Raw genomic sequence first — 12789 nt, forward strand, 5'->3', positions numbered from 1 at the left:
TAAGCAAAGATAAATGCCGTGACCCGGATTCGAACCGGGGTTGCTGCGGCCACAACGCAGAGTACTAACCACTATACGATCACGGCTTGAGGACGACACTAAATTAAACGGTCTCATCCAAAAGATCGATATGATGTCATGCAGCGGTATCTGTACATTTTAGGTGAATTTTAGGAAAATGGATGGAAGTCTTGACTGAAAGACATCCATCCATCCATTCCAAGATGTATGTGACATCGTCATAGAAGCACAATTGAACATCACAACATAAACAAAATGTGGATTATGTGATCGAAAAATTTGTCGAGAATTCTAATCACAACAGCAGCTGACAATGTAAACAGGTAGACTTCTACACCTGACAGCTACATCGTCAGGCCACCTAAGCGCATTAATGCCTGACAAACCTAATTTCCCATAATACCATGCTAACGTCACAGTAATTTAAGTTTTACAAAATGATGACGAAAAGTCAGCCGTTTACCAAATAAAACATCGACTGAGACTTGCAATATCCACGTGTTTTCTGTCAGAAACTAGTTGCATGACTTCTGACTAAAAGACAACAAAATATTCATGAAAGTAAAAAACAAACACGCCAAGTGTTATTTTGCATGTCTAACTTTAGATTGTGGCCATTGCAAATGCCACACATGCTTATAATATAATTAGTGTTATTGGTAATGTGAAACTACATGTTCTGCAAGCATTAGCATTTTAGCTCAAAGCCCTCATTAGCTTATGCATATATTGTATCAGGTTTGACAAACACTATTTTACGAGCCGGCTGTGACGACATTCGCATTTTTTTTCCTAAAACTCAAGCGTCTACTTGATGCGTCGCAGCCGTGATCGTATAGTGGTTAGTACTCTGCGTTGTGGCCGCAGCAACCCCGGTTCGAATCCGGGTCACGGCATTTTTCAAACTCCTTCTTATTTGTACTCTACTCTACCTCAATCCCTACTAGTTTATTTGGTTAATTAAACCAAAAGTGGTATATCCAATGCCGTGGTCATATCACAGCTAAAAAAAACTAATAATCTTATATTAAATAATATTAATAAAAGCTAGCATCAGAGTAACTATTGAAACGCTGTTAAATGTGGTAATTTAAGTTGTCTTTAGCTATTTCGTTTTTTTTTTAGTTAGTTAACAATGAACACGTAGTAGTGATATTCACGTTTTTACGTTTGCACAGGTATCTTTATCATCTGTAAAGTGTATACACTGTACAGTATACCGCACTTATACTATTGACTTTTTTTTATTTACAAGGTCCATTGATGTTAAGTCACTCCTGCTGCGTATGGCCACTAGAGGTCGCGTTTGCCTCGCTTCCTTGGTTGACCAGAATGCATGTACAGTATTAACATGCATTTCAGTCTTTTCTCCTTTCCGTCTCTGGCATTTCATCCTGGCGACCTTTTCTAGCTATAGATTTTTTTTATGCTTGAACCATAATTTTTTCCAAGCAGGCCAGAGTGTGAAAAGTAAGAAAAAGGGGTCAAAGTAAAAAAAAAAAAAAAAAAAGAACTCCTGTCAGTTCGCTGTGAGCCTTTGGGTAGAAGAGAGAACTTCAAGAACAGTGTGAAAGTATAAAAATGCAAAAAAGAATGGCAAGATTTCAAAGGTAGGAGAAGGGTACCATCGCCCACACGCTCTCTGAACCCACGCACCTCTCGCCTGTCTACTTGTCAGAAGTGATTAAAAGGCCTCGGCCGCTCCTTGTGCCAGTGATGTACTTCCCGCCTCCCCTCGGGATACCCGAGTCAAATACATGAAGCAAATTGCAGAGTTTCCACTCCCCCCGCGAGACAGAGAGCAGGTGGAGATCCTCGGGCGCATTCTTCCTTTCCGACTTTGAGGTGAAAAGGTGACCCCGGTATGGGCCGTCGGGCCCTCTCGGCTCGGAAAGTCATCACAGCAGAATCTCAACTGCCATCTGCACATCATGCTCATAAAGCATCTGCCTTGACGAGGTGCACTTTAGGCAATGTTAATTATTACTCATATTAACACATTGCTACAAAGCTTCTCGTTTAGCTGTTGAGATGCGTGCCGTCGTCGATTGGTGGCGCAGCAGCTCCATCCCTTGCCAACATTCTCCCCACTTCCTGTCTGTCCAACCGTCCGTCTCCGTCCTCTCACATCATCATTGCGCGGCAGTGATCCATAATCACCCCGTTGTGTGTCTCCATTAACATCCATCACTCTTCGGGGAGTTTTGCTACTAATCGAGGCGAGGAATCGACATTGAGTACGTCTCATTTTCAAATGACCTCCCGCGTGGATACGAGCCCTACACTCGCGATTCCCATTTGTAAGTGGGGCGGTATGAAACGTACAACTTGAGCTGTCAAGCCAGCAGAGCAATGCCAAGGAGTCTACCTAAAGGTCGGAGTGCGAGTAAGAAAAAAAAAGCATGTTTTTGGCCTGCTTGGTAATCAGACCTGCTTCAAAAGCTGCGAGCTCTGAAAAGCTTTGACATTATAGGCAGAAAATTATCACAGTGCGGCTGGATGTCAAGGGGGAAAAAGATGAAAATTCTGTCAGAAACAATGTCGTTGCTGGGGTGAATTATTTTTGCAAGTTAAGCACATTCTGTTCAGCTAGTCACAAATCTCTCAATTTTAATGAGTTCTGCCATTCGGTGATTATTTGATTTGAGATATATAACTATCACAAGATGTCACAAAATGGCTGCAAACTGCTTCTTTTGAAGCGAATCATGGCACATCTAAATAAATAAAAACATAGTTACTTGGAAAAGAGTTGCCACATGAAAGTGCCAAATGAGAAAAATGAGAATGAATGTTTTAGTGTTAAAGTAAATGATTTCAAGAAAAGGTATTTTTCATACAGTTTTAAGATGTCCCAGTTATTCATTTATATATTTTCCATTTTTATTTCTCGAAAATGTTTGGCTAAAAGGGGTGTCTGTAAATGGCAAGTGCTAAATGAATTGTGTACGAAATTTATCAACTATATATTAAAGTAATCAATATCAATTACTTTAACACTTTAGTACCTAAAATAAACCATGACTCTAGTACTTACCGCCCCAAATAATTGATTAGTTTCATACTTAATTACCTAATGTCAGATTACTTTAGTACTTTTATTCTTTAAAGTAATCAAATACTTTATAACATAATTGTGTAATTACTTCATTCACTTCAATTCATTTGTCATTGTTAGACCGTACTTTTAGACAAACACTTGAAAATAATTGAACAAAATACCTAATAGTGGATGTCTGGACTCTTAAAAAAAAAAAAAAAAGTAAACACATGTTTTTAGGATTGAATGAGTTAAAAGACTTTGCTCCAATCAGGTTGTCAAGAAAAAAAGATCTAATCAGAAGATGGGTGGGATGTCAAGAAGGCTTTTTAGTGTTACAAAATTGCAATTCTAAATTGCAGTGATGAATGCAGTCAATTTTTGATTCTTCAGCAATCTATGCTCGGTCACCAATGAATAAAATTCCAAATATCGTTGATCCATCAGATCGGCGTAATGCATATTAAAACTGTTCCATTATTTGGACTCTTCATGGTTTTGCAAAGTTAAACAAGGTCAGTCAGCTTTCATTAACAGTCTAATTTTTTTTTTTTTTGCAGGTAGATTACACTTTTTTGTCTCATTGCTTTCTGCCTCCATTGCGGTCCTGCATCGTTAAGAGAATCGAAATCCCCATACATCCTCTTTTGCTTTCCCTTCATTCTCATTCCACACTTCCCTCCGCTTGTCGTATGTGTCACTCTTTTCTCATTTACCCATCTCCATTCGCCCCCTTTTCCCGCCGTCTTGTTTCCCAATGATTAAACAATGCCGCCGCCCTGGCGAGCCCACACCATTCTTTTTAATGCCTCCCGTCTGTCCCTCCCTCGCGCAGCTCTCCCGCCCGTCTACGGGAATCTTTAACCTCTCGCCATCCGTCTCGCCTTGTCACCTTCATTATTTCTCCCTCTCGCTCCCCGTCCTTCTCTCCGCAGCCTCCCGTTCGCTGTCGCTTGGTGATTGAACGAGTTGAGAAGTTAGTCGGATACCCTTCTGCTGTCCTCCAAGGTAACACGTACACATTGCTGACCTGGCCTGTACGCATCCATCCATGCGACCTGGAAGGACCTTTGTGCTCTTGCTTAATGTATGAAGAACTTACGTGTACGCCACCATACGTTCATCCAAATATGCGTCCGTCTATCAGCATCCATTTGAGATACATCTGCAATACTAGAAAAGATGGAGCTGAAATTTAAACACAGATAGCATCATTAGCTAGCATTAGCAATGGCTTCGGATTCGCGATGCATACTCGAATGCTTAGCTAAGTAGTTGGGATATTTCTGTTTAGCGATATGTCCGCTGCATGCGCCACATGCACAGATTCGTTTCGCTGATCGCCAAATGTGATTTGGTAGCTTGGTGATGAACTGCTACCTACATAAGTGAAAATAATACTCAAACTTGAGGGGTGCCAGTCAATGACTCATTATTTTTTACAGTTTTGCTCATTTCATGAAGCTATACTAAATTAAATTGGTGTGCTTCCAGGGGTGTCAAACATACAGGCCGCGAGATGGTTCTGTCCCACAAATGCGTTTAATCCGGCCAAGATAATTTTGTCATGTTAAGTATAAAAAATGAGCATTTTTTTTCAATAAATATAAAACATGAAATGTTTTTCATAAATTAAATTAGAATATATATATATATATATATATATATATATATATATATATATATATATATATATATATATATATATATATATATATATATATATATATATATATATAATTATATTATATTAAGAATTGACATAATAATGAAAATATTAATAGTAATATTAATGTTTTATGAATAACAGTGATTTTGTACCTGTACTATTTTGGACAATATTAAAAAAAGATTACATTTGAAGTTGTTGTTTTAAAGCTATATAGATTCACAGTATAACCATGATTTTATTGTTCGAACCCATTCGGGAATAGATGTTCCCTCATGTGGCCTGCAAGCTTAAACGGGTTTGACACCCCTGATTTAGACAAAAATGGTGCTTCACCACCATCAAATGGCATCTTGGTGCCAAGGAGCTATGTTGAAGTGAGAAAATGTGTTTTGTTTGCACAAAAATAATGCTTTGCTTGGTGATAAGCAACTATTTTGAAATGAATTGAGGCGAGTCACTTAGACAAAAGCATTGCTTCGGTGCCATCTTGTGGCTTCTTGGTGTCAAGGAACAATGTTTACGTTAGAAAAGGTAGCTTTTTTTTTGAAGGAATTGTGCTTTACTCCCATCTTGTGGCTTTTTGGTGTCAAACTATGCTGAAGGGAATTGAGGTGCTTTGCTTAGACAAAAGTAGTGCTTTGGTGCCATCGTATGGTATCTTGAATTTAGATGCGTGAATTACACAGAAGGTTTGTTTTGGCTGCATCTTGATTGGTATTTTGCTTGCAGTGTGGTGTCAAACTATGCTGGAGTGAATTGAGGTCCTTCTTATATCATCTACAGGCACTCATTAGCCTTTTTTTGGTCCATATCCCATGACTAGCTGTACTTTTCGGTATTATCATCTAAAAATGGTAGAGGATCAGAGGCGAGATGGAGTAATCAATCAACTCATTGGTGTTTTTCTTATAACTGAATTGTTTTGAAAGAAAGCAATGGTGATTGATTTGGTGTCAGAGGTGGCGTCAAAAAAGGTACGAAACGAAAGTTTTTACCATGACTCTTCTTAACAATAGTTAATGTACTTGGTACAATGTGTGTGTGTCTTGCGGTCTCCTTCCGCAGGCTCCATCCTGATGGACCTCTACTGGTGCGTTGTGGAGATGAAAGGAATTCTGGGAAGTCATCTCACGCTACGGAGTGTGGGTAAATGGCATGCCAAGCCAAGCACATCCCGTCGTAAGGCTGAAAGGAAGCTTTCATCCCTTATCCTCCATCAGCCGCCCGTCTTTTTGTCCGCGCGGCCCCCGAGTTTCTTCCTGCCCTCGCGCGCTCTTGTCCGCTTTTTTCTTGCCCCTTTCATAGTTTTCCGCTTTGATTTTTTTTTCAATGTACATTTCCTGCTTTCATTTGCATTCCCAATCCTTCTCCTTCCTTCCTTCCCTCCCCTACTCACCTTATTTTGCTCATCCTTTTCCACTCAGCCTTTACCCTCCTTCCCTCCACTCGACTCATCCTTCTCTTTTCCCTTCACTGCGAACATGAAATGATCAAAGTGCCCATTCTGGCCATGACAGTTCAATTTTACTAGGGCACACCATGTTTGCACATCACACACACACATAGACACACACAAACACACGTGCAAACGACTGAAGCAACTTGCAATCTGCTTCTGATCTCTTTGAACATAAGGGGGCGAAAATCAACCATGAAGTAACATCAAACATTTGCTGTTAAGCTGCTTTCAGGTGATCATTTTAGCGAAATGCAGTATGTAAATGCTCATTAGTCACACTCACACACACACACACACACACACACACACACACATATATATATATATATATATATATATATATATATATATATATATATATATATCCCAAAGCTTCCCATTGTGGAGTTTGCATGTTCTCCCCAAGCCGTTCCTCCCACATTCCAAACGGCACAATTGGCCCTGCAATTGGCTGGCAACCAGTTCAGGTTGCTACGAAAAATCAACAGAGATTGAGCCTGCAACCCTTGTGAGGATAAGCAGCTATAGATACAGAATGGAATGAGTGGAAGAAGATGCTAAGTGGCGATTAGCATGAAGCTAATGCGAATTACATGTAGCTAACTGCTACGTTGGCCCATATGTACATTACATGTGCTACTTGGGTACCAGTTGCGAAACAGGCTAAGCAGAGCAACACAACACCATGCTACTTAGTTAAAAAAAAAAAATAAATAAATGAATAAATAAAAAAAAATATCTATCTATCTATCTATATCTATATCTATATCTATCTATCTATCTATCTATCTATCTATCTATCTATCTATCTATCTATCTATATATATATATATATATATATATATATATATATATATATATATATATATATATATATATATATATATATATATATATATATATATATATATATATATAATGTATATATACTGTTTCTTGTTTGGTATATACTGTTTCTTGTTTGGTATATTTACAAAAAAAAAAAAAAAAAATCCTAGTACTTCAATGAAATTCCTTCCAAAGATAGACTCCTTCACTTTGTGTCTCAGAGACTTTGAAAAATGCAGTGTCCTTCCAATAGACATCAAGCTGTTGGAATTAGTATGCACGCCCATTCAGTCTTACTGCACCACTTTTTAAACTCAGCATGTGTGCTTTCTTCACAAGATGCTCGTTGCCCGCCCCCCCCCCCCTTCACCTACTCCTTTTCTGTCCTTTCTGTAAGGTGTTTGCACTCTCTTTCACCCCCATCCATCTCCATCCATCCACCCATCTGTTCATCCATCCGTCCCGTTCATCAACCTTTGCATGCGTTGACAAAGGGCTCTTTGACGCAGAGAAAATGACCCTCATCAGATTATTCACAAGAGAAGGGAAAATTGACCGAATCCAAACCCCGCGTGCAGAATTTTCATTCTCTATCCTTATTTGCACCCACTCGTCCTCCCTCGTGTCCCTCTGCCCGTTTCATTCGAGTTCAGACGTATCTTTACCAGTAATTACAACACCCTCACATTTCTAAGAGCTGCTGTTCTACCGTTTCACCAGAACGAGGCGCTGTGGTGCCGCGAGGAGAAAGTGCTGCACTGTAGCTTTTCCCTGACAGACGCAAACGGACTACAAAGTGGGACACAGATGACATCTGGAAGGTGACGACAGGATTTTAGTTGATCGCTATGGAAATATGTCACTCTGCTTTTTACTGGCTTATTGGATCAGATAGTGCACACTTTTCTGCTTTCAAGTCAGACAACTTATAGCTGCAAATATTTACCCTTCCAAATGAGCCAGATGAGGCGGTAATTCAGGGAAGACTCAATAGTCTCAGTGTTTTGGTCCAAAATGGTGTGCGCGCGTGTGTAATCCTTCCAAAGCAAACAGGCCTTTGTAGCTGACAGGAATGTGATTGATGCGGCCTCAGCTTCCACGCGCCGCTCGTACCGCCGCTTGACGCTGACAGAGTGACTGACAGCCAGCTTGACAAAGTGACAAAAGCGGCAGAGAGGCGTTCATCATCGCCCTTTTTGGGAGCCCCGAGCGGGCTTTTGGAGAAGTTTTACAACCCAACCCAACCCCCAATTGCGGACGGTAGCTGTAGTCGTCTTTTGTTTTGTTAGCTTTTGACCCATTGGAGGCCTCGTGCATGACGGGCAGGATGGAGAAAATGTGCTCAACATGTAGCGTCACCTCACTCTAACAATATTCTGTAATTAAAGCTAAAGCAATCTAATGATATATATATATATATATATATATATATATATATATATATATATATATATATATATATATATATATATATATATATATATATATATATATGTATATATATATATATATATATATATATATATATATATATATATATATATATATATATATATATATATATATATGTTTAATGTTAAAAACGTTTAATGCAGGACTGCTACTGACTATTTATTCATCGCTAAATCAGATTAAAAAAGTTTCTATTTATCTTTAATTGAAAAAATAGGACATTTATTTTTTTTTAATTGACACTACAGAACTATTATTATTGTTTTTACGATTTGGTTTGCTTTGGTCTGTTTCATATCGGAAAGTTGGCAAAAATGTTGATCATTTTCCATAATAATAATAAATGTTTGGAAATGTTTTGTTTTGACTAACACAATGGTTGTTGATCTGTTTCATGTAGTTCTGTAGTTCATGTAGTTATCAAGGGCTGGTATGCTGCATGTTTTTGAGCTCTCTCAAACACTCATAATTCAATTGATTAAGATCATTTTCAAGCTCCAGCAGAACTTGCTGATGAGCTAATCATTAGCATGAGGAGATTTGGGGAGAGAAACTTGGAAAACACTCAGGATACCTGCCCTTGAGGCCCGGACTTTGACACCTGTGGTCTAAAACGTAGGTCTAAAACTCCAGTTCTATCCTACCTGTTTTCGATCCTTCTATCCCAAACACAGCCAATTCAAATGATTAGGATCACTTTCAAGCTCATGCAGAGCTTGCTGTTGAGCTAAAATTTTGAATCGGGTGTGTTTAAGACAGAAGCATCAAATACATGCGGCCCTCGAGGACTGGATTTTTAGACCTATGGTCTAAAAAAAATCTGTTAATACAATATTCAACACGCTTATTTAGCTATTTTCTGCAATAACGTTATTATTTAATCTATGATTAGTTTGAAGACTATTTTTTTTTTTTTTTATGTTCAAGGGGTGCCTTTAAAAACATTTTTCCACTTACTGATGACTACAAAGGACATCATGTGCTCAAGACTCAGCTTGCAAAAGTCACATGACCAAACCCAGAAATCAGATGAGTTGTTATTGGTTGTTACCTGAGCCCTGAGCACATGTGATATCATTTTCAGTCGACAGCAAGTGGAAACTTTTATTTTTAAAGGTATTAACTGTACATAAAATTAATTTTGTCAAAATTGTAAGTTCTACAAGTTAGGCAAAATATTAACTTTTTAGTGCTGAAAATGGATAAATAAGTCATGTATTCTTTTAACTTTTGTGATGCAGAAATTATGAGTGTCTGTACAGTTTTAGGTCTGATTACTCATCAAAAATATCAATAGATTAAATTGATTATCAATTAGTTTTGAATGAATTGATTAATCATTACATCTCTATAATTGAAGACTTAAATTGTCATTGATGTTTTCAAAACTTGAAGACTTTTTTTCAGTGTCCATTAGGGTCTTTAAAAATAGATGAATATTAGCTTCATTTATGTGTTTGACATTTGTATGAACTCTTTAGAGCCACATGCACTTAAAATTCTGTTTGATACTTGAAAAAAAAAATCTCCTCACACAAGACACCATGACTGTTACAGTGCATGTGAGGTTGCTACATTTGCCTCTAAATTGTCATTGACGAATATGGGAATGTTTTTGTGCGTAAATGAATATTTTCCCATCAGCAAACTGCAACGTGTAAGCTGCTTTACCCTTAAAGTACCCTACCACTGCAGTTGATATTCTTAACAGTAGGGTGCCCAAAAGTGATATGCTGCAGATTACTTTGCAACAAACTTAAAGCGTTCAATATAGAATACATTTATTCCTGGATTTAGATGCCAACGCGATAAAGTTGAGCTAGCCCTCAAGAGCAAACACGCGCAGCATACTCATACTAACACACACGAGCAAGCGTGCAGTCATGTGTGTTGTGCAGTCAAGCCAGATGTGTATTATTGTCACCTCGGGCCCCCAAGAGCATTTACGTGACCCCCACAGTCACACTCGCATACACTGAGGTGGTAGCAAGCTGCATTGCCTCCATCACAGGTGTGTGTCGCTTGATAAACTTTATCAGCTCACGGCATGCTGGTAGTGGTAAAGAAAAAGCAAAGCGTGTGTGCGTATTTATTCGCACCATTAGTTACACTTACACAGTCTAATGAAATCCACTATAGTAGCTTTATTGGCGGGTACTGTGTTCATTTCCCAGATTTATTTTGTGCAGTTTAGTTTTCATACAGCTTTGTTTTGGTCTGCCTCCCAAGTATCTTTCTGTTAACTGTTGCTCTTTTACTCAATGTGTGTAAATGATGTTTTTAATATTTTAAAAGTGCTAACCCCCCCCCCCCCCCACACACACACACACACACACAAAGATAAAATCTGTGAATCTGTAAATACTCTAAAAAACATGCTAGCTAGAGTAATGATGAAAAATTAATGCATTTTAATAAGCCAGTTTCAGTGGAAAAGGGACTTAATTAAAATAACAAATACTGCAGGACTGGATAATGTAAATGCTCAGTGGCTTGTGCAACAAGCATACCTAATGTAGCCGTCTACTTTATTTCTTCAAAATCATTAAAGTTGATTAATGCCCACAACAGAAATATAGAACATTGAGAGTGAATGTAAAATGTAGGTAAATATATTTTACTATTTAAAATTTATCAATTAATTTGCAATGTATTTGAAAGTAAATAAAAATATATATATATTTGACGCTAATTAGCAACAGTCCCTCTAGTAGAATTTAAAGGCTCAATGGATTGTGCGGGCATATTTAATACAACCATCTTCTTTATTCTCTTTATCCATAAAATGAGCACATTTTGTCTCCATGACAACTCACCCAGACACTCACAAAAATAACCAAAGTAAAATGGTATATTTTGTCATTCTTTGACACGGGTATCCTGCTATATTTGTGCAGCAGAGGAAAAAACAAAACAAAACAGAAGTGACAGCGTGATTCTCCTAAATAGATGACATTGGCCCGCCGCCAGATTGGCGGTATGTGTCCGAGCGTCCCTGAACGCACCGCGTAGTTGCTGATGAATGGCATCCCCTTATAGTTCCGAGTGTAACTGCACAACGCTTTAACGGATGGAGCCATACTAAATCAAGTTTAGGCTTTCCGCAGATGTAAACGGGAGGTTCTAGTTTGTCATCATCTGGACAATGTATACACACACATACACTTGTAAGCAACTGTTGAATGATGAGGATCTCATGTGATCCGGTGTGGTTGCCATGTCTTCCGAGACGCTGACATCCACTGGATGGCACTGTTGACATTTGCAGACGGAAGCATCCCCCCCCCCTTCCATTCCGCTGCCTTGCTTTAACCATCCATTCCCCCACGTTGTAATGCGCTCTTATTAGAAAAGCAGACGCACCTTGACGCGCACAATCTATACCGGCCAAGCTACGAAGGGAAAGTCATCTTGACGCAGCGGGGACGTGATGCAACAAATTCAATCCATCGTATAATACGCCGCATATATGTTGCGCTTGTAAAATCATTCCATTATTTGTGCGTACGTGCGCTTTGTTGAAGAGTACTTGACACGAGAGGGTGACTGCACTTTTTGCCTGATGGAGGCCGCCATCAGACTGAAGCCAAATGGTTATTAAACATTTTGCACAAACGGATCAGATCCCTGAGCAGCACGGTGGAAAAGTGGTTAGCTCGTCTGCTTCACGGTTCTGAGGATCAGGGTTTGGATCTAAGCTTCTCCGGGTTCCTCCCGCAGAATAAAAGCAAATGTTATTTAAGCAGGATGCGCCCTGTGATTGGCTGGCGACCAATCAAGGGTGCACCTACCTCTCATCTAGTTTAAATCTCAGGGCGACATGGAATTGATGGATGAGCGTCACTTAATCATGTTTTTTTTTTTTTTTTTTTTAATTAAATTTTAATTCAATGCAAGGCTCGGTCCCGACACTGTAATATTTAAACAATGTCTGACTGGTATATTACATTTTATCTCAAGGGGTGGATTAAGTCTCAAACAAAATGAAACCGTGATCTTCAAAACCTTAGAACGATCATCAAGTTTGACGTGAGCGCTCCCTTTCAGTTTGGAACCTAAAAGAGGTACATATAAAGTGAATGGGTAGATGTAATCCCTTTTTTTTTTACTTTTCCTTGTATATTTAATGCCTTTACTGTTCATTTTAGCTTTACAGATACCATATGAAAAACTTTTTTCAGCTTTACTACTCTCACAAAACTATACACTTTTAAAATATATTCTTTAGCCCCAGTTCTCACTATCGCGATCAAAAAAAATGTTGTTAACGTTATACTGTTGTATAAAACCCAGAGGGCACTGTGTGCTTCTAGTTGC

General features: G+C 38.6%; 1 protein-coding gene and 2 non-coding genes across 3 annotated transcripts in view; 2 read left to right on the forward strand and 1 right to left on the reverse strand.

Annotated features, from left to right (window-relative positions):
* Window positions 1–12789, forward strand: part of LOC148406573 (uncharacterized) — a 47105-nt gene that overhangs the window by 327 nt on the left and 33989 nt on the right. Inside the window, exons 2-4 of the mRNA XM_088405595.1 lie at window positions 3997–4069; window positions 5799–5875; window positions 7741–7841. Coding sequence (XP_088261721.1) covers window positions 3997–4069; window positions 5799–5875; window positions 7741–7841 — 251 coding nt within the window. The remainder of the gene's footprint in view (window positions 1–3996; window positions 4070–5798; window positions 5876–7740; window positions 7842–12789) is intronic.
* On the reverse strand, window positions 15–86 carry trnah-gug (transfer RNA histidin (anticodon GUG)). The gene has a single exon. It is a non-coding gene; the product is annotated as a tRNA-His (tRNA).
* On the forward strand, window positions 846–917 carry trnah-gug (transfer RNA histidin (anticodon GUG)). Its single transcript has one exon. It is a non-coding gene; the product is annotated as a tRNA-His (tRNA).

The sequence above is a fragment of the Hippichthys cyanospilos genome, chromosome 21 (genome assembly GCF_059441005.1).
Source record: "Hippichthys cyanospilos isolate Australia breed blue-spotted pipefish chromosome 21, RoL_Hcya_1.0, whole genome shotgun sequence".
Classification (NCBI taxonomy): Eukaryota; Metazoa; Chordata; class Actinopteri; order Syngnathiformes; family Syngnathidae; genus Hippichthys; species Hippichthys cyanospilos.